At 41.0% G+C, this 21,677-nt stretch overlaps 1 protein-coding gene across 2 annotated transcripts in view; it reads right to left on the reverse strand.

Moving 5' to 3' along the window:
* The window catches only part of Mdm1 (Mdm1 nuclear protein), a 31,149-nt gene extending 10,430 nt beyond the window's left edge, over positions 1 to 20,719 (reverse strand). The window contains exons 1-12 of one of the 2 annotated variants that reach the window (XM_008846963.3): positions 20,584 to 20,719; positions 19,570 to 19,684; positions 15,506 to 15,879; positions 14,291 to 14,425; positions 11,698 to 11,862; positions 10,469 to 10,569; positions 10,291 to 10,390; positions 4,780 to 4,809; positions 4,282 to 4,457; positions 2,816 to 3,121; positions 1,801 to 1,907; positions 1,598 to 1,707 (exon numbers count right to left, since the gene is read on the reverse strand). In XM_008846963.3, coding sequence (XP_008845185.1) covers positions 1,598 to 1,707; positions 1,801 to 1,907; positions 2,816 to 3,121; positions 4,282 to 4,457; positions 4,780 to 4,809; positions 10,291 to 10,390; positions 10,469 to 10,569; positions 11,698 to 11,862; positions 14,291 to 14,425; positions 15,506 to 15,879; positions 19,570 to 19,684; positions 20,584 to 20,601 — 1,737 coding nt within the window. In that variant the 5' untranslated portion in view covers positions 20,602 to 20,719. The remainder of the gene's footprint in view (positions 1 to 1,597; positions 1,708 to 1,800; positions 1,908 to 2,815; positions 3,122 to 4,281; positions 4,458 to 4,779; positions 4,810 to 10,290; positions 10,391 to 10,468; positions 10,570 to 11,697; positions 11,863 to 14,290; positions 14,426 to 15,505; positions 15,880 to 19,569; positions 19,685 to 20,583) is intronic. The other variant, XM_008846964.3, reaches the window with a different exon arrangement.
* Between the last annotated feature and the right edge of the window lie 958 nt (positions 20,720 to 21,677).

A 21,677-nucleotide genomic window follows, 5' to 3' on the forward strand; every position in this document is an offset into this window, starting at 1 on the left:
GGAGGGAGGGAGATGTCTGGGAAGGAAGGAGGGAAGGAAGGAAGGAAGGGAGGGAGGGAGGGAGGATGTCTAGGTGTCATCTGTCTCATTCCTTCCCTCTTTCTTCTCTCATGAATTACTTGCTTTAGGCTTTTGCAGGGTTCTCACTGACTTGAGTTGCTAAATCCAATAGTCAGTTCTCATACCCAACGTCATCAGCAGCATCCACACTCCCTTTTCTCTGACCTCCAGGACATCACTGTTGACTGTCACCACCTCACTGACTGCTCCTCTCCTGCCTTTTTCTGGTTACTCTTCAACTTTCTAATGTCAAAAACCTGAGGCTCAAATGTGTTCACACCTACCCTTCTGTCTAGACCTACTCCCCAGACCTCCAAGTCTTCAAATACCTTACCACCTACATGGGATACAGAGCTTCAAATACGTCTCTGCATCCCAGCTTCTCTACATCCATATGTAGAGTCAACTCCCCATTCAGCATGTCTACTTGTACAACTAGTAAGCGTCTCAAATTTAATATGTTCTAAACAGGTGAACTCTTGCTAGTTCCTGACAAACCTTTTTCTTACACTGTCTTCCTTATCTCAGTTAAAAGGAAACTTCATTTTTAGTGCCCAAGTCAAAATTTTTCAGTCATCTCTGATTCTTCTTCTCTATCTCTCACTCTGTATTCTATCCATCAGCAACTCTTGGCACATACACCTTCAATGTGTATCCAGAACTGGACTTCATCAGATGACCTTCACCACCTACCACCATGATCCAAAATATCAACACCTCTTCCTGGATCTAGTAATTAACTCTTAGCTGGTTTAACTCACCTGTCCTTATTCCCTGCTGTCCATTCAGCACAATGGCTACAGTGGCTTTGGAAAAACCTAAGTCAATTCATGTCACTTCTCTCCCTTCCAATGTTTCCCATCTCGTTTAAAGTAACATTCAATGTCTTTGCTATGCTCTACAAAGCCCTAAACAATTTAGTACACCATAATATCCCAAGCACCATTACCTAGACTACTCTCTGCCCCAGTCACATGAACACATGGCTGATCCTCAATGAATTAGGCATCTTCTCACCTCAGACTCTGCATTTCTGTCTAGAATGCCTTCTCACCTTCTTCAGATTCTGCTCCAATACCACCGTGTCCGTGAGGACCTCCTTGGCCATCTCCTACTCACTTCCCCTGCCTTATTTTGCACCTTGCACTGATCACTATCTACAGGTTCTACCTTAGCTACCTTGACTATGGCCCCACCCTCCAGAAGAATGTAAGCTCCAAGGGGACCAGGACTTTGTCTGTTTTGTTCAGAGCTGTATCTCCAGTGCTGAAACAGTGCCTGGAAAACAGTTGGAGTACAACTATGGCATAATAAATAATTATTATTCTTCCCTTCCCGCTGAGTCACTACTAAGAATATCTGAAAGCAGATCAGCAGCAATGAAATGCCAAGACCGAAAATAAGGCTTTACCTTACTAAGAGGTTAACAGCAGTCTCTCTAACATACAGGAGACCTGCACCTATCATTCATTTACTACATGAGACTAAGGAAATCAGCCCTGGAAGACAAGTCTTCCTCCAAAACACAAATGTCTACCTTGGTAAAGTCACTCCTCGGAGTTTCTAAGTCATCCTGGGAAGACATTCTTTTCCTCTGCTCTGGGGCTGACGGCTTCACTTTAGATGGTGACACTAAAACAGCTCCACCTGGAAAACAATGCAGGAGCCAGTTTCAGTTACTCTAAATAATCATTATGAAAAAAAACGCAGGTTAAGAACTGCACAGTGTTTGATTATTACCAACAGCAGGAGTAGTAAGATCATGGTGAGTCCTCTGGATTCCAAGTTCTCTCAGCTTTGGAGTAGGAAGCCTGCCCCCCTTTCCTGAGGATAAAGAAGAATCTGACCTATGAATTGAAACAATCTGTTAGGAAGTATGTCTTCCAGAAAATATGAACAAAACTATATCATCATCATTGTATGATAATAAAGCCTAAAATGTCTAAGAGAAGTCTACTTTTTTTTGAAAAAAATACCAATTAAATTCATATGCAGGAGTCTGTGGGGATATGTGCCTATAATCCTACTGTTTAGGAGGTGGAGGCAGATCATCATGAGTTCCAAGCCAACCTGGGCTATCCAGTGAAACCCTACCTCAAAAACAATGTTTTTTTCTAATCCTCACTCCACATGTAGTTAAGAGGAACTAAATACTAGAAGACAGTGGGAAAGCCACTGCAAGTCAGCAACGCCACAGCTCAGACTTCTCCCATTTACTCAGCGAGTTCCATGTAGCTACAATGTCCATGAGTGAACAAAGGGTTTGGACTGCAGACAAAATGTACCATTCTCAATGGCAAGGAACCACCCCTCCCCCAAGCCATTTATAACACATGAAACCACAGGAATTAGCTATTTTCAGAAATTACTCCTTAAAAAATATTACAAAACACTGTCCTTTCTTTTTTGATAGAATTAGCTGATATTAATGAATAGGATTTTTCTCCGTAAAATCTTCCCGGCACGCCTGCAAGTCCGGCAAATCATAATCCCAGGACATAAATGAAAGCAACCCTACTTCCTCCTCAAGTCGCACAGTGTTTAAGTGCTCAGTTAGCAATTAGGGTGACACCAGTGTCTGAAGCAAAACACAGGCATATACCATAGAGCAGTGCCTACTTCAAGGCACTAAAGTGAAACACCTGTTTCATATTAGTCATAAAACTTAAAGTATAAATCCTATACCTAGCAACAAAACAAGTATGTATTAGTCATGCACTAGATTGTTCTGTACACTGAGAAATCCAAATCTCACCCTTCTTTAGCTCTGTCTGCCTTAGCCTTCTCGCAAGTGTCCAGAGCCTCCAGCTCTCTCAGAGAAATCTGCTTGTCCTTTGTCCTTTCCTCCTGCTCTTCCTCCTCCCCTCTGGGCTGTTTCTGTGTGTCTTCATCAGCGTTGTCTGTATCCCAAGCCAGCCGCCTTCTAACAGGCATGGTGGGCTCCTCTGACAGGTCCAAGTTCCCAGTGGTGTTTTTCTGGGGCTGATCTTCCAAGACAACTTGTTTTTCTTCTGGTTTGGGAGGAGACTGTTTCTGGGAGGTCTTATGGCTTGTAAGATCTCTGCATAACAAAATAAGTTTTATTTTAAATCTGAGTTTGAGTTTTTTAGTTTGTATTAATATGAGCTTATCATTCAGCCACACTGATGGCCTTGTCCAGGTATCGAAGAAGTTACTGTGTAGCACCATACATGAGTTGTCACCTGTCTATTAAAATAGTCCAAAATTTAACATATTTTTCCTCGTGCCTACCTTCACGTATATGCACCTCTGAAGACAAAAGCCAGATTTAGTCACAAAATGCACAAACTAGGGCCCCAAATGGTCTAACTTGTTCAGTTTCTAGACTCACATTGTATACAAACTCAAGCATACCTATAAATATGTGGATTCAAAATTTTGTACTTTAGATTCATCTTTCTAAGCATGATTAAAGACTATATTTTGTGGTTAACTTTTAAACCAAAGGTCACATAATTAGGCTTTACAGATCAATTTGGTATGCATAACTACATTAGCACACTGTAAGTTAAGGCAATTTTATTTGCTATAAATCAGTGTGTTATTTCTTTTCTTTTTTTTGTTTTGTTTTGTTTTGTTTTTTCAAGACAGGGTGTCCTCGTAGCCCCAGCTGTCCTGGAATTCACTATGTAGACCAGGCTGGCCTCAAACTCACAAGGATCCGCCTCCCTCTACCTCCCATGTGCTGGAATTAAAGGCATGCGCCCCCATGCCAGGCATGCCTTTTTTTTTTTTTTTTTGTCTTGTGTTATTTCTTATGATTAGTTAAGTCATGCTCATTTTAAAGCTCAGAACAGCAGAGAATTCTCTTAAATAGGAAGCAAGTTCTATCTGAGCCACAAAATCCATTCATGAATGGTAACAGCTATGCTCTAACTTGTATGCGCTTGGGTTTTTATTGTTGGCTTTCTCTTTGAACTCTTTCTTTTATACCTACCACACAATCATTCCAGTCCTGTTGTTGTTAAAATATTATAAATTCACCCTTCAAGAATTATGTAGTTTATACAGAAATACACAGACCAAGTATATAGCGTTATGACCAGGAATACATTTAAAACAATGAAATAAGTGGCTGCATATTTCCATTTGGCTAGGAGGCAGGCTTTAAGTACTCATGGCATTTCCCCTACAGCACTCTACAATCCAAGTAAGTAAGGTTCAACACACTTTTCTCATCATTCACAAAGAACATCTCACCCAGCAAGGTCTAACGCTCGGATGTTGCTACTAATGGTTCCTTCTGAGCTCGTGGTCGAAGAGACATCCCAACAGCGGTTCTTATCAGACAGAATCTGGTTCAGATGATCCCGAGAAAAATGGGTTCCCTGAACTCGCTTCCTATAAAACTCAGCCTTTTCTCGGAGTTCTTTAACCTACGCAAAAGAGTTCAGACATCATGTATTACTGCCAATGCTCCTTTACAAATACCAACAAGTACATCTCAAAGCCAATGCACAAATACAGCCCAAGTCCAATGGGAAAAGAAGGTAAAAACAGCCACATATACTCATCAGCACATTTAAGCAGAAATTAAAACAACCAAGCAAAAGCACAATGCAGTTACTTCTGACTAACAGGCAGGGAGACATTTGTAGCAGCTAAGAAAAGTATTCACACATACTTTTTTAATCCAGCTGAAATTATACTAGTACTCTATGTATTATTATAGTTTTTAAGAACTCAAAAGCAACCAACCTCTGCATACCACATGGCATTTAGAGAACCCTAGGGGAGGAATACAGAAAGACACTTAATGACAGGTTAATGCCATAAATGAGTATTGTTGGGAATCAGTGAGACATTGAACCTTATTATTCCTCCTTCTAAGTACATACCAAACATGTCAATCAATATTTCCTGGACTCTTAGTAATATTTAATTCAGTACCCAAGACATCTTAATATTACTTTTAGAAGCAGTCACATTCTTACATGGCTATGACGCTGCTGCTGACAAGTAACTTGACTGCTATTCCTATTTCCCCACCTCTGGAAGAATACTTACATGCCAATAATTCCCGCCTGGCTTTATTCCCCAGCTTTACATGCAGCTTCTACCACTACAGAAGCTCCAAATGTGAAAGTTGTGGGTGGCCCTCTCCAAATCCCTCAGTGCCCTTGGAGTCAGCAAGACCTCAACTTGGAAAAAAAGGTATTAACTAAATATATAATTAAAAAAAAAAAACTCCTAACAAGTAATAGTGATATATTCAACCAGGTGACAGGATATTTCTAAAAATTACTATGAACTACAGAATGCTTTGAATTTCCTAACCTGCAAGTCATAAACTGTCACGAGAAGCCCATATACCTACAAAATCCTTGTATTTTACACATTACACTGCCACCTGCTGGCTTCTGAAAATGCAACTGTACAGTATCAAAAACAGAAGCTGAACCCTTACAATTTTGCTCCAAAATCTTTATTTTTTTAAAAAAATTTTATTGCACTGATTTTATTTGTGTGTGCGTATGTGTGTGTGTGTGCGCGCGCGCGCACGCCACAGCATACATGTGAAGGTCAAAGGATAACTTTTGGGAGTCGGTCTCCTTCAAACATGTGGGAAGAGGGGATTGATCTCAGGTCATCAGGCTTGATAGCAAGTGCCTTTTATCCACGGAATCATCTTGCCAGCCCTAAAATACTTATTCTTGGAAAACATCTATGATTTTCCTATCATAAAGGTAGATTACCGCAGTATTAAAATAATATCAAATACAGTGTACTAGAACTGCATTTCACTTAAAGGGAAAAAAGAAAAGCAAAAGAAAGTTGGTAATGCAAAAGCAACTGGAGAAACAGCCTCAGCTCCTTAACAAGACACAGGTTTTTGTTTTGTTTCATTTTATTTGAGACAGGGTCTCCCTGTAGCCCCAGCAGGCCTGGAACTCACTATGTAGACCAGGCTGGCCTCAATCTCACAGAGATCCACCTGCTTCTGCCTGCTGAGTGCCGGGATCAAAAGCATTCCCAACCACATGACACTTTTTTAATGCAAAAGGATTGAGAGCACTCCCTCTTTAGGAAATAGCCAAGCAAAAGACAGCACTTATAAAAGCATAAGAAACCATACAATCCCAGCAGACCCTCTATCGACCCAAACCTAAAAAAAACCTAAAGAACAATTTGATGTACTGTTTTCTCCACTAAAAAACATGAGTTATGCTTGTGAATGATTTCTATTAACACCCACACTTCAATGAAAATTACCATGGTGGTTTCTGCATCAACAAACAGAACTAAGACACATAATTTAAGCGTGTTGAGCTTCTAGTTCAGGAATTCTGAATGCCTAGGAAACTGGTTACAAAGTGCCTTGTCTACTCCACATTTTACTGTTGGTGCCTATGTACCAAATGCTTCCATATCTACATAAAGCCTACATGCCTTAGTATCACTTCTCTGTGTTCCCCATGAATTAAGTACTTCTAGAGGTGAGGGAAAAGTGCAGCACATCAAGTGGTGATTCCTTAACCTGTCCTGAGTGTGGCCCAAGCAGTAACCTGAGGTAGACAGCTAGCAACCAGAGAGAAGCAAGAAATTCTCACACTCACTGTACTTACACTAGGACAAAGGAGGCTGCCTGGACGGAAACTGTCACATGACACTGAGACAATCTAATAAACAGACGAGATACAAACTAAAAAGAGAAGTTCAAAAGAGGGTCCAGTCACTAAAGTCTTGAGTGCTGGGCAGAGTGCAGGAGCAGTCAAGGAGGCTAGTCTATTCACGTGGGGTCACCATACTGCTTAACAAATGAGAGAATGGGTAAGAGGCCCTCTCTACACAGTGATCCACTTTTGATATCAACTATTTAGAAAAAAGAAAGAGAAGATGTTGCATAAAAACTCAGCATTTGCTACTGAGATTTGAAACTCAATGCTTTCAATTTTCTCTATCAACCATCCTTCTGGATAATCTATCTTCGTGCTAATGTAATATTTTTACATTTAAATGTCTATAATTCTAAACTAGAATGAAGACTTAGGAGGCTGACATCTCCCAAAGTAAAGTGTTCTACTAGAAAGAGAAAAAAAGATGACCGTGGACCCAGAATGGCCCTAAAACCAATGAGCAGAACCACTGAAAAGGATAAAAAGAAATCATTCTCAACTAAAGCAATGCACAAGGTAACGCCATCCAATTATAGTATATAAATACCATAAGCAGGGGCTGGAAAAATGGCTCATTGGTTAAGAGTGCTGCTGCTCTTAAAGAGGACTGGAGTTCAGTTCCCAGCACCCACATCAGGTGGCTCACAACTGCCCATTAACTCCAGCTTCAGGGGATCCGGTGCCTTCTTGTGGCCTCCATGGACACGCACACATGTACACTCATGTATACACACACAGACACACAAACACACAACGAAAAATAAATTTAAATATTGTAAGTAGAATATTTTCATTACTGAATTACTTTTTCCAAATTGAAAAATTCAGCTGTAAGTTATCTAAAATCTACATGCAGAAAAATCAAATTCAATTTTCTTTTCTCAAAAATCATGCCAAGGGCCAGGCATGATGGTGAACACCTTTAATTCCCTGCACTCAGGAGGCAGAGGCAGGCTGATCTCTGGGAGATAGAGGCCAACCTGGTCTACACAGTGAGACCCTGGCTCAAGCAATAACAACAACAAAAAAATCATACTGCCAAATGAGGAGCAATCTTCTACCTGGCTCTTACAGCATCTGTCAAATTATAGGCTATCTCTCAAACGTGGGTCTTTATCTTGAATCCTGATTGTCCTGACAAGTTAAATCAATAATCAGGCCCAAAAGATGTAAGTGCCAGGGATGGTGATGCACGCCTATAATCGCAGCACTCCAGAGGCTGAGACAGAAGATTGCTGTCCATTCAAAGTCAGACAGTATGAGACCCTCTCTCAAAAAACAAAACCAAATATTAATTTAAAATATTCAGAAATTGTGCTGAGGAGGAGGAGGCTCTACCAATTTTCATTTGCTGGTTATTAGGACCTGTCTTTTAGGAAGGCGCTGTATAAAGCAGCAGTGCAAGTGGCCACATCGTACTATGAGAAATATAAAGCATACCCAAAGTCACTGCCCCAGATATAAATCAGTAGGTATTGGGACTTAGGGTAGAACATCCAATGGTTTTGCTAAAAACAGATTCTGAAAGTGCAACATTTCAACAATATAAAAGAAAATGAAAACGGTATCTGAACTAGAAAATTGTAATGACTCAAAACGTGGCTCAATGGATAAAGTGCTTGCTCTGCAAGCATAAGGACCTGGGTTCAGAGCCCCAGCACCCATGTAAAAATCTGGGTGTCAGGGTGCTGCCCTGTAATTCCACCATTGGGAGGCAGAGACAAGCGAATCCTGTGACAGCATACCTAGTTAAGTAGTGAGCTCCAGGTTCAATGAGACCCTGTCTTAAAACTAAGGTGGAGAGTGACAGAGGAAGACACCCAACATTAACCTCTGGCCTCCATATACACACACTTAGGCAGTGCACATGTGCATATGCACACATACACCACACACATATACACATACACCAGAAAAATGTTGAGAGGGAGAAGATGACTTTATATTCTGGTACCCATTATTAGTCACATACAACAAACACCTTTCAGAAAAAAAAAAGAAACTAATATTTGGGCAAAATATGGTCCATATTAAAGGTCTACAACCTAGTTAAATGAAAACTGATCACTAATTTCTTAGATAATTTATGTTGTTTTCTAACACCAATTTTTAATTTTAATTACTTTGCTTCAAGAAGTTAAGACAAACTATTCTCCTAACTTATGTATAACTACCAGTAATAATTAATAAAACAAACAAAAAGCTACATCACCATGATACCGTTATGGGTAACCTTGAGAAAGTAGACCCTAAATTAATTTAATTATTATTAATAATATGAATTAATTTCATTGGGGCAAGATAAGAAACTTCACCTTACCATGATTCATAATAAAAAGTCCTCTCATTAGATGTTTAGATTTGAGGCCTAAATATCAACTCACCTTAGTTTAAAGAAATCTCACAGAGTAGCAAAGAATCTTTCCAAAGCAAGCCTTTCTCATGACTTAGCCTAGTGAAGTGCCTAGCCAGGACACAGTGGCTAGCTCCTACCTCCTGGCCCCAGTGGCCACGATGTCCTGCCCATATTCCCAGGTTTTCTCCTGCCCTATCCAACTCCCTAGACACATACTCCTTGCTAAGCTCTGGGATACTCTTAAGCTGCTCAAGCACTTCTATCATGACTGCTTTGGATGCTTAAAATTGTCACTTGAATTCACCAGAACGGACAAATGATGGCCCAAATGAAACCCAGGACACTTGGCACTCTGCCTCTTCCTCTGCCTGTGTAGCCCGAGCCATGCCCAGGCAGCCAGCCATGGAGTAGCTGCAGTGGAAGAAATAAAGGAACCTCCTGAAGCAGCAGGCAGAGGACAGGAGCGCCAGGACATCTGTCTGGGAACTGCCAGCTCAATGTGCTAGCACTGCGCCTCAGAAGCTGATGACGCACATTGCTGGCCGTAGTATTAAGCAGAGCTAAATAAAGAAATTCATTCCCCATCCAAATTATCCTTCTTTACAACAATGGGTAGAGAAGAATGTCTACTATGATCTAAACAACTGTTTCAATTTAGCTTGTGCATATGAAAAAAGGATGAAAACTGTCAGGATCTGGTCTTAAAGACGCTAATTTTATAACAATCAAAATGTTCCACTGTTGACTAGAAGAAGCCCTATTTCTCATAACTGCCCTTTCTTCAAACCCATAATTAGGTCCCCAGAGATTCTCCCCTATGTCAGGGCACCCAACAGTAGAACTTGGACCCGTGTGAGCTCAGGCTACACCTGCCCTTTGCCTCTGGACTGCAGTGGTGCACATTGGCAGGGGCCCTACCTTCATGTACATTACTGATGGAAAACTGATCTTCAGTGAGACACTGAAAGTCGGGACGCCATGAGAACCAAATCAGTAATGCTAAGTTCTATAAACTGAACTGATTAAAAAAATCAGATGTCTGATGATTTAAAATACGGCTTTAATAATAAATATCAGTGTCTAAGGAGGTCATTTAACAGTAAACACACTGGTAAATATTATCTTACTGAACACAACTTAAAGATCCTGTAATTTTTGCTGCTATTACTATATCATTCATCTTTACATTATGAATGGAACTCATCATAAAACCGTTAGACAGACTGGAAGACTCACCTGACTGGACATGTTCTCCTTCACACGTGTCCAAGACCCAGCTGTATATAAATACTGGGCTGGGCTCAGAAATTTTGCTTTGTATTCAGAATTCACCTTCCTATGAGAGATGAAATAGAATTAAGTATTTCAGTGTGTTGACCATGTAAATAAGATAATTTTCTTATCAAATACATACCCAAGCCTTTGGTGTCGCCAAGGAGTAAGCTTCTTTTTAGGCTGCTCTGAGTCTTTTGATGCCATCTCTTGTAATTCTGAAGGATCGTCTGTCGTATTATACTAAAATGGAAATAATTTAAGCTTTTATGCACAAATATGCCACATGTTAAAGTAAAAAAACATTGGTGTTATAAAGGTTGGCTTGGATAGTCTATTACTTTTTTGTTTTTAGAAGTTCTAACTTCTAAAGAAAACAGAACTCAAAAAAAAAAAAAAATCAATAAGTAAGTTTTGAAACCAGTGCATCTGGTTAGATTTTTTTAAGTACAGCTTAAGATATAGTTTCATTTCCTAATCAGGAGTTTAGATCCCTGACTAAGGAAACTTTTTTAAAAATGTTATTAACAAAAACCATCTAAATAAGTAAACAATGTTACTACATACTGAACAGGAATCTTAAATTTGTTCTTCAGTTTGTCCTCAAATTGACATTCAAGGATACAGTAATTAAATGCAATTTTGTTGATTAAGTTACAAAAACAATTTACAGAATACTTAACACTTCTTCCCCCAAGAATGTTATTGGTCCAAAAAAAAATAAAGTGTGTCTGTGCACAATGTATATAATTTTACTTTCAGTCATATATTTTCTATTTTTTAAGAACCACAAAGTATCACATAACAAGAGTCCTAAAAAATAGTATTCATATTTCATTTTCCTACAATTAACAATGATTCTAGTCTGATGCCACAACTTAAAATATCTGTAAATTCAAATACAGATGCAGGTGTCTATACTCACTGAATAATGTGAATTATACTGGCTATAACTGAACAGAAAAAAGTTTCTTAAAATACATATGCTTAATTTCTACTGCTTAGAATTTCTACTGCTTAATTTAAAATACACGTTTCTGTAATTTCTGCTACGCCTGGGGCTCACAATACTGTTAGTGAGGCCAATCATTTGACCCTAGACAGGAAGACTTTCCTACTGTATGACTGCTAATTATTTATCTCTGCCCCCACTAGCCTAAGAGCTGCTGGGCCTTGGTTTCCTAACCTCTACTCTCAGGACCTACCCAGGGCCTGGCTCCAAATAAGCACTCAACGAACACGTGGCATTTAATGAACAAATAAATGAATTAATGGTAGCAAAAAGGAGGAGATTCCAGGTGGCAGTAAAAGAAAACACACAGACTTGAAAACCATGGGCTTTTTGTTAAAAGGTTAGGAGTCAGGGAATACCTTTTCTGGAGATAATATTTCAAGATTTATATTTTCTTTCAAATCATCTCTTAATTTTGGTTCTTTGACTGGAGATAAGCCCTTGAAATTCCTTTTGTATTCAGTTTCATGGATGACCGAACTACCTTGGAACTGTGGAATAATTTGGCTTTTATTGCGGAAAACCTTAAAACAAAAATTCATCAGTTAATTTTCTGGTTGGTTTAAGTAAAACAGAACTTATATGTTTAACTACTTTTAAAAACATATATAAAGTTGGACTATAGGACAAAAAAAGCATAACTGTATATGATTGCGATTTCATTTCACATATCTAATGAATAGCCAAAGGTCAAATTTCTATATCTGTTAGTATGTCTTGAATGAATACTCAAATTGTGAGCAAAATACTACTTAAGCAAAAATAATAAACATATTCGTATTTATCTTTTCTCCTCAGAGTTCCCCAGCCTTCCTCCCATCAGTTTAGTAGTACGGTAAATGAAATAAGCATATTTAATAATATGAACACAGACATTAGTTTTATTAAAGCAACTGCTGTCAGCTCTAGAGTATTTTTCTCTGAAATTTTCTTTCTATCTGAAACAAAAAAAATTTCTTAATATTCTGAATGCCTGATATGTCTGATATGTTCGATCTGGTTTTGGGTGGGTTTTGTTTTGTTTTGTTTTGTTTTTCCATTTCCTTTGCTTGCTTATTTTTAGATTTTTCATTAAGGCAGGAAAAACTTCCAGGAATTATTATATTTCTCTTTTAAAATGTTCTCTTTTATCCATAATATTTAATATGGTTCCCATGTATTGGTATATTACCACTCATTTTACATAAAGCAAATGAGGAGAAGGAGCTCAGGGAAACTATACAGCATTATTGCTTTGCAACACTGAATAAGACCTCTTCATATAGACCCAATCTAAACAGTATACCTTTTCAGTACAATATAACCTCAAGGGCTTTCCAGCCCCAATCTGTTAGGACGCCTTTAAATAATATGATGTCCTTAGGAAAAAAAGGAAAAAAGGTCCCTCATCAACAAGCACTGAAAGCGTACCACAGAGCCCTTCAATCCATACATCTGAAACGGATAGGCTTTGAATGGAAACAGAGCATTTGCTTCCAAAAGGCCTTTGAATGCCTCACTTAATGAAAGCAATGGAATTACTAGTGAAGACACTCTTCATGGCTTATTTCATATTGTATTTTTGATCCTACGAAAAAGCATCTCTAGAGAATAGTTTCCTTGACATGTGAAATTTGTCAAAAAGACTTTGATATGAATCAGCTCTAGTTTACCGGTGAAATACTCTACAAACACTGAACAATCACAATGTTCAAGCTTAAGTATTTTTTAGGAACATTTACTATCCAAGAATATTTGCAAGCAAGCAAAAGAAGTACTGTTCCTACTTATTAGGTTAATTTTTTAAAAAGAGTACATATCACTGTAATTTTCCTATAGTCCTAACATATATTTTGGTAATAAGTAAGCAAAACTGCCATATTTTACATGACCAGAGGTCTGATTATGTCAGCGTAAGATCATTCAGGATATTTCCTAGTCAATCTAATCATGCTCCCAGTTTTTAGGCATTCATAGAATATATGTAAGTGAACACTGAAGTACAGGAAAAATGAATCCAGGGCACATAGTGTATGCTTTCAAAAAAATACAGGGGCTGAAGAGATGGCTCAGTGGTTAAAAGTACTCGGTGCTCCTCAAAGGACCCGGATTTAGTTCCCAGCACACACATGGCAGCTAACAACAACCTGTAACTCCAGTTCCAGGGAATCCAACACCCTCCTCTGACTTCAACAGGTACCAAGCATGCCATGTGGTACACATACATATATACAGTCAAAACATTCATACACATGAAATAAAAATAAATATTAAAGAAAAAAGAAAACTATAAAGATCAGGAAAAAGAAAAGACAACGCAGTCATGGACTTCTGAAGATACTAACATGGAGTTCAAAGTATAGTTAAGAATATGAGTCCAGAGCCTGAGAGCCTAGAGGACAATGGCTAAGCAGTTAGCAGAGCATCAGCAAGAGCAGTGTGACACCGAAACTGCAAAATAATGCCATCTAGTCTCACATTTAGCTCACCATGCCTTCTGAATTTTACAAATATATTTAAACTCAATTCCTGTCAGCATTCAACTGATACAGGGCAAAATTACAAATCTAGTGCTACTTTCAATATATTTTATATTTATGAAAGTAAATATCCAAGGCAGCTATGTTTTTCTTAAAAAACAGAAATCATGCAAAAATAATATTAGTCACATAAACAAAACACTTCAGAAGATAGCCAATTTAATGATTTCTTTAAACTAAAGTGGCATGCAAACACCACTTCCCCCAGTTTTCATTAGCCTGCCTCCTATTTAGTAGAAAGTCAGTAACCCAGGACAGTATAACATGACTCCAATAAACCATAAGGGATAGTGTGATTGTAACAAAAGTCTGATTCTTAGTCTTCTAGAACCTACCGGCAGGCCTACTAAGTATCTTTCAGCTCTTAGATCTACTTAAATATGTATTACTCGGTCAGATGAGAAAACTCAGAAACATCCATCTGTTAAACTACCTGATTGGCTGCAAACACTGGAGCAGTCTCTCTAGAGGTCTTCCACACAAACTGCCTTTGGTATTCAGAATTTCTCAAGGCATTATTCGAAGGAGGAACAGTCAGTCCAGCTTTCTTACGCAGATGCCTATCCAACTGTTAGGGGGAGAAAAATCCACTCAAAGCTTTTAAATTTTTCTACTCAAACTCTTTTTAAGTTTAAATTGTGCTATAAAACACAGAACATTACAATTACCCTCCTAAGTTTTAAGTGTACCTTACCATGTTACTGACTCTATGCATACTACCTTACCATGTTGCTGACTACATGTACCCCACTGTACAGTGAACTTTCACCTGCTAAATAATCACTTTTCAACTGTGAAACTATTTAAAAATTCCTTCCTTAATACTGTTAAGGGTCTATTATGCATCTCAGAAAAAAACTATTTCTCAGTTCCTGCCTACCAATCAATCAGCAAAATAAACCATAGCACCAAGCCCTTTCCAAACGTGCTGCTTCTGTGGCCACCTTTCCCCTGCCCAGCAAAATCACACATCACCTTCCTTGGCCCCCTACGCCCCCTGGCTTCCTCAACAAGCCATGGATTCCTCTTCAGCACTCCAACGGCTCTGGGGTTCCAGTCAGTGGTAGAAGTGAACTAGGCAGAAAGCAATGGTCTGGAGAAGGAAACATGTGAGGCAGTTGAGATCCCCACATGTCAGCCCTGCAGCCTCTGCTTATGTGCTGGCGGGGACCTGGTGCAGGCCAGCTGTGACATAAGAGGGCAGAACTGCAAGACCTTTGAGGGCCAGCCAGAACTCTCCTTCCTTTGCCTGCTATCAGCTGAGATTCTGTTTGTTTTCTTGCTGGTACACAGTAAGAAAGTGAAATGGGGATAGGAAGGTGTCAGCTCAGCACCCCAGCCAGGAGCAGCAGCCTACTCCCTTTCTGTCTCAACTTGATCCCTCCCTTAGGACTCAGGTGCTGGTGTCTGATGAAAATCCAGAGGCAGACTGTCCATCCAGGGAAGGCATGTCTTAATATAACCAGTACAAAATATCTAGTAGTAAGAATAGGACCATTCTCAGTGACTTGTCAGCAGCCTCCTGGCAATTATACCACAGACTCGGGTCAAGAAAGCAACAATGGGAAAATTCTAAACACAAAATGTAATAGTACCGAAATAATGAAGCCAAAAAAGACTGTCACATTTTGAGAAGAAATATTCCTACCCTGCTATCTACATTCTCTGAAAGAGGTTTCATAGAAGGTTCCAGCTCCACATTTTCATTAACTGGTATATGGTTCTTTAGAATATCCTGGTGCTTTTCCACAGCATCTGAAGTCCCTTCAGCTCTGGAGTCCGCAGAATGAGATCGGGTTCTCTTGGGAACCCGGGAGGCTTCTAGTGAAAGAACTCTTTCTTGGGTAGCATCTTCTTTCTGTTCTGCCTCTTGTGGTTTTGGTGCTTGAGGGGCTTGGGGTTCAGGCGGAACAACCACCTCATTTTCTGAGATGGCTCCATTCCACTCCAGGGATTTTGAAATCTGAGGGTCGTGGTGGGGGACTCTTCTTTTTGAAATAAAACTTGGCTCTTTTGTGATCCCTACAAAACACAACACATGCAAGTAGATGCTACCAAAGCTCAAAGTTAGACAGCTTTTAATAATGCCTGTGAGGGGGAAAAAAAAGAGAGTTTAAATTCAGTTGAGATGCTGACAACACAGGTCAGTGGGTAAAGGCATCTGCTGCCAAGTCTGATGACATCCCTGGGACCCACATGGTAGGAGAAAACCAACTCCCAAAAGTTATCTTCTGACCTCCACACATGTGCCACAACACAACACACACACACATACACGTGCACACACAATACGTAATAAAAAAAAAGTTGAGATACACATATACATAAACACATAAATTCCTCCAGGTTATTAGATTTTAAAAACTAGGTATAGTTTTCAACATCAAATATTTAATTTTGCTTTAAAGAAATATTAAAAGTTTGACCATAACAAAAAATTAAACATTGGGGTCACAATGTTCAAGTTATCCTCACACAAGTAACTGGAATCACACCATGAGGGAGCTGGCAAGGCAGGCAGTCCGTGTCCTTCCGTTTCTAATTACTTTCCTGTGCTACTTAACAGAACAATAAGCCCTGGTCTGTCAAAATCTGGAACTTTTCACAAAGCTTCTCTTATGCAGAGCTCAAGATGCAAAGGGATGAGATGTCCTTATGCTAGATCTTGGTTCTACTCTTGCCTTGATTTCCTGAGAATTAGAAAGAATGAACCTTTTAACAAGAGCCAGATACAATTTCTCTATACTTCTGTCTGGCAAGCAAATATCTAAAAACTTAAGCTTCTACGGAGGTAAGAGGAGCTTTGTGATGACAGTCACTGAGACAGTGCCCTAGTTTGGGGCCATTCTTTAAATAGAAAGACCGCCGCAGGGTAAGGAAGAACAAGACCGCAGCGGAAGGAAAGGGAAGGCGGACAGAAAACCTGACAAGAGGTAAAACCCACCACATCTCTCTGGGATGCTTCTGCCATTGAGCGAAGGGTCCCATCCTCCCAGGCTGCCCTAGACCAAGGGACTTCAAATGGACAGGCACACAAAGCCATCTGTGGGAGAAGGGTAAGCAGAAATTCGAGTTTTCTAGATCTGCAACTCCCTATGTACTCTTGCCTCCCACTGATCTGCCTGCCACCTACAGTGCTATTACTATGGTCCCTTTGGTGACCCTACTCCCACTTCACAAAAGACAGGCACACACCTCAACCAGCCTGAAACCCACACTGGTGGATCACTTCGACATAGTACAAGATCTCGGGTAGCTAGACAAACAAGGGGACAAGAAAGCCCAAGTCACTCCTGAGGGAAAATATCTGACAGGAAAGCAAAGGCAGAGACTAGAAGTCACAAATGAACAGCCTCTTGTTTCATCACCTTTTCCATCCGCCTATCTTAAAGTTCAGATGTGCGAGGGCTGCCATGGGAATGCACATATGCACCTTAACTTTGAATCAGAGGGTAAAGGTAGACTTTTCTCACAGAAAACCACTAATTTGCCAATGAAGGCTGACTATGCAAATTACACAATGAACACTTTCTGTAAATTGAATGAGTCAAATTTACAACTCCAAAGTTTTAACAAAATATATGTAAAGCATATATACAGTATCCAATATACCAAAACATCCTTTGAAACTATTTGTGAAAAGTAAGAACAAAAAAAAAAATTAAAGATCAATTTTGAAATAGGAAGGGTGTTACCAAAATGTTCTTATCTTTTTGTTTGTGCACGGGGGATCAAAACCAGAGTCTTGAATATGTTGATATGTTGGACAAGTGCTCTACCACTCAGTCACTCTCCCCCACCCTCTAAATTCTTTTAGGATCTATGAAAGCAAAAAAGTTGGAAGCCCACTATCTTAAGACTTCTGCTTCAACACAGGGTGGGAATCTGGGTAATGAAATGAAAGGGGAAGGTTCTCAGATCATCTACCCTTTGTCTCAAAGCACCAGCAAATCCCCAAGGAAGGAAAACAGACTATGTTAGAACAGCCAGTCCTAGGTGAGGCTGCGGTTGCTCCTAGTTAAGCTGCCACCTCCATTTCTGAATAGCCTGGAGTTCTTGCTCTGGCCCTTGTTCTTACCTAAAATTCCCGTAACATTCCTCCCCACCACTCCTTCCTTCAAAATGCACCCTGCTCTAAAATGCTTTCACTTACAAGGTCTCTACTCACCACTGTGCCCTTGAATGAAGCTGATCTCAGCTAGAAGGCTAGAAGGCAGTTAATCAGGCTGACCAACTGTGTGTCCAATCATACCCCTACAGCCTTCGATGAGATGGTTGTACTTAAAGACAACTTTACTTGGCATTCTTAATCTAATGGTGCCTCAGAAGTCCAGGACTTATGAGCAGAGGGGCTTTCTAGAATGCTGCCTGAGAATTAGAGTCACCCAGGGCCAAGAATCCTGATGCTTCAGAGGAATTCTAAAAGAGCTCTTCCTTCTGCTCGCCAAACCTAATCCAAACACATTCCTAATTTTACTACCTTCCTAGGACTGGTACCATAGCTATAAGTCTTATCATTTCCTAGGTCCAAACACCTAACATTTGAGGGACTTACACACAGTCATTCTCACACTATCACCTACAGAGCCCTAAGCACTGATCTATGTACAAACATCAGGCCCTAACCAAGCAACACCTCATATAATCCCTCCCAACAATCTTAAGCAGTGTGCTTCCTAAAGTCAATTTAGTAGGTTTAATTAAACTTAAAGTTCAAGATTATAGTTATTATAGGTTCAACTTCAGATTTATTTATTCATTCAAAAATTAGTTTTAGGGCTGAGGAGATGGCCCAGCTGCCTTGCAAGGACAGTAACCTGCGTATGATTTCCAGAACTCATACAAAGAAGCCAGGTGTGGAGATGCATGCTTATAATCAGAGCACTGGGGAGTGGAGACAGGTGGATCCCTGCAGCTCACTGGCCAGCCAGTCTAGCTAATTGGTAAGCTCCTGGCCAATGAGAGACTTTGTCTCAAAATAAGGTGGCCAATGTTCCTGAGGAAGCACCACCCAAGATTGTTCTCTGGCCTCCACATGTTTATGCAACACATTTCTACCTGCACACACACAAACATATAAAAAAATAAAAATAAATTAAAAATTAGTTTTAACATAGTGTCTCAAAGCCCTGAGTTTATATTGGCAAAGAACAAGGAGACAGAGCCTGCTTTCAGAGATCGTATATTCTAGTGAGGGAGAAACCGAGCAGATAATAAAGTCCAACCACCTCTTCTCATCATACTCATCATGTTGGCCCAGGGCTCAAATTCACTAAGGTGTAGAGGAGGAAGCATGTGCAGTAAGTAGGAGGAACATAACCTGAGTTCACTATGAACCTGGAGCAAGCTACTTTACCTAAGTTGCCACTCCTCAAGGCTTTGTGGGTCCTCTTCCCCAGGTCTGTACCCTTGGATTTTCAGATTCTGGCTCACACATCACCAGAAGAGCCTTTCCAGACCAGCACAACTAAAGTGTATTCCCTTCAATGCGACTCTTCCCTATGTTACCTATCATGCTATTTATACACAACTTGAAATTAGTAAATTACTGAATTTCTTCTTTCAGTTATATCACTAGTTGCTGAATACTCTAGGAGCATGGTACACTATCAAGAAATAGTTGTTAAATATATGAATGAGTTAGTAAGCAGTTTTGTCAACTTAGCCCAGCACTTACTCAAATTATAATGGCTATTAGTTTGCTCAACTTACCTAATTGATCTGATCTAAGTCCAGCCCATGGGTACTTTCGCCCCACGGAGGGATTATAGGACTCTGACAAATACGACTTTTTCCACAGAAAGTTTCTCTGATATTCACTCAGTCCCTGTAATGTAAAGTACAATTTGAGTACAACGTAAATCACTGTTTTAAAACGCAGGCATCAGTAGAACTATCTTCTCGACTTCCAAAAGGGGTTGAAAGGCCTAAGAATGATAATAAACCTGGACAAGCTCCTTAATAAGAGCTAATATTTACCCAGCCCTGGGCTAAGCATGCGTTACATCCTTTAATCCTCACAACCGTTGCTTGAGGAGTCTGAGACTCAGGGAGGCAGTCCTTTTGCTGCTTCGCCAATTGCAGTGTGAGCTCATCTAACAACGGGTAACCTAAACCCTTATCACTACAGATTTATCCTAAATCGCACGTGCAAGATTATTATGGATTATGCCTAGTTCCTTTTAATAAAGGCAACCAGAGAAAGGCTGGCGCCCCTCCCATTCTGGCAACAAGTCCTTGGGAATTAGAGTCAGTATTTCTAGAACACTATGGTCACCTGTTGCGCGGAAGGGTTGCTAGACCCTGACAGCTACCTGGAACATTTAACAAATCCTAAAACAAACGAGCAACTATGTACTTATATCCACGCTCTCCCTCTACTCAGGGCCCGTTTCTCAAGCTTTCAGGAGACACAGACACTTTAAAGTTTTACAGGGAAAGGTGATGGATACTGAGAGCCTACAGGGTCCCAAACTGAACCAGCCTTGCCTGCATCCCACTAAGAAGCGCCACCCCCACCCCACCCCCACCGCCGTCTCCGCTCCTAGCCCCGGGGTGACCGTCTCCCGGAATCGACCTCTCCCCACACCAGCAATTCGGCGCACCGCCAAGAGCCCAAGCATCCCAGGGACCCCGGCACTGGCTCCGGGCCGGCAGCCTCAGTGCGGCCGAGGATCCTCGCGCGGCGCACTCGCCCGGCACGGTCCCCGCGGTCCCCGGCCTCACCTTGAAGCGCACCGGCATGTCGCCCTGCGCTGCAGACCCCGCCGGCGGCAGTTAACGGGACTGAAAGCCCCGAGGGGGCGGGGCGACAACAGTCGGTTCCCTGGCAAATTAGCCTCGGCCGGCGTCCCCGACTACGCGCAGGCGCACTCGGCGCCTCCAGCCCGGAGCCCCGTAGCTCCGCCTTTCCCCGCCCCTTTGGAAGCCTGAAGACCAATGGTGGCCCTTACGGTCATTACGATTTCACCAACCAGCGCTTAGAAGGGCGCCAACCCGCTCCCTCGCCGACCGCGGAAGGCTAAGGATGGCGGGCGAGAGCCGGCCAATGAGGCTACGGGAACTGCGGAGGGCGTGGCCCGCGGGAGCTTCGTCCTCCCCGGCGCCTTCACGCGCAACAATGGGGCTTCGCACCCGCCGGCTACCTCAGAGCGGCCTTCTCTGGCCTCAGCTCCCTGACATCATAGAACGTGAAAGGGTGCGTTTGCATTCCAGAATGCACGCCAGAACCCAATGTTTCTTTTTCCTGAAAGGAAATTGTCCAGGACGACCAGGCTGAAAATGAGTGCCACAGCTATGTTACACTATTACCCCGCATCAAAAGGAATAGGCCCCCAAACATAAATGCAAGGTAGGCAGGTTAAAATGAATGTTATTGAAACCACAAAGACAAGGCACTGACTTCCTCTAGTGATGCTCTTCCTCTTCCAGTCTCTGACCCCCTCCAGAAAAGAGGCACATACAGGGGCTTAAAGTTAAAAGCTTTATTAAATATGATTGTGAAGGCAGAGACAGGAGGATCTCAGTGAGTTTAAGGCCAGCCTGGTCTACTAGTGAGTTCCAGGACAGCTACAGGGGCTACAGGGAGACCCTGTCTCAAAAAGATCTATATATATGCTTGTGAATCTCAGCTTCCAATCTCTCAGCTCTGTTTCTCCTCTCACCTGTTTTTTAAAATTTCAACTGATTTTAATGAGTTATTGCCATCGTCATCAATAAATATTCCTGAGAACATTGTGCTAACCCTGAGGATCGATGGTGCGGCGGGGGTGGAAATACCCCACAGGTTCCTCTGACATATTTGGGAAAGATGTTCATAT

This window comes from Nannospalax galili, unplaced genomic scaffold (assembly GCF_000622305.1).
Source record: "Nannospalax galili isolate Female #2095 unplaced genomic scaffold, S.galili_v1.0 scaffold463, whole genome shotgun sequence".
Taxonomy (NCBI): Eukaryota; Metazoa; Chordata; class Mammalia; order Rodentia; family Spalacidae; genus Nannospalax; species Nannospalax galili.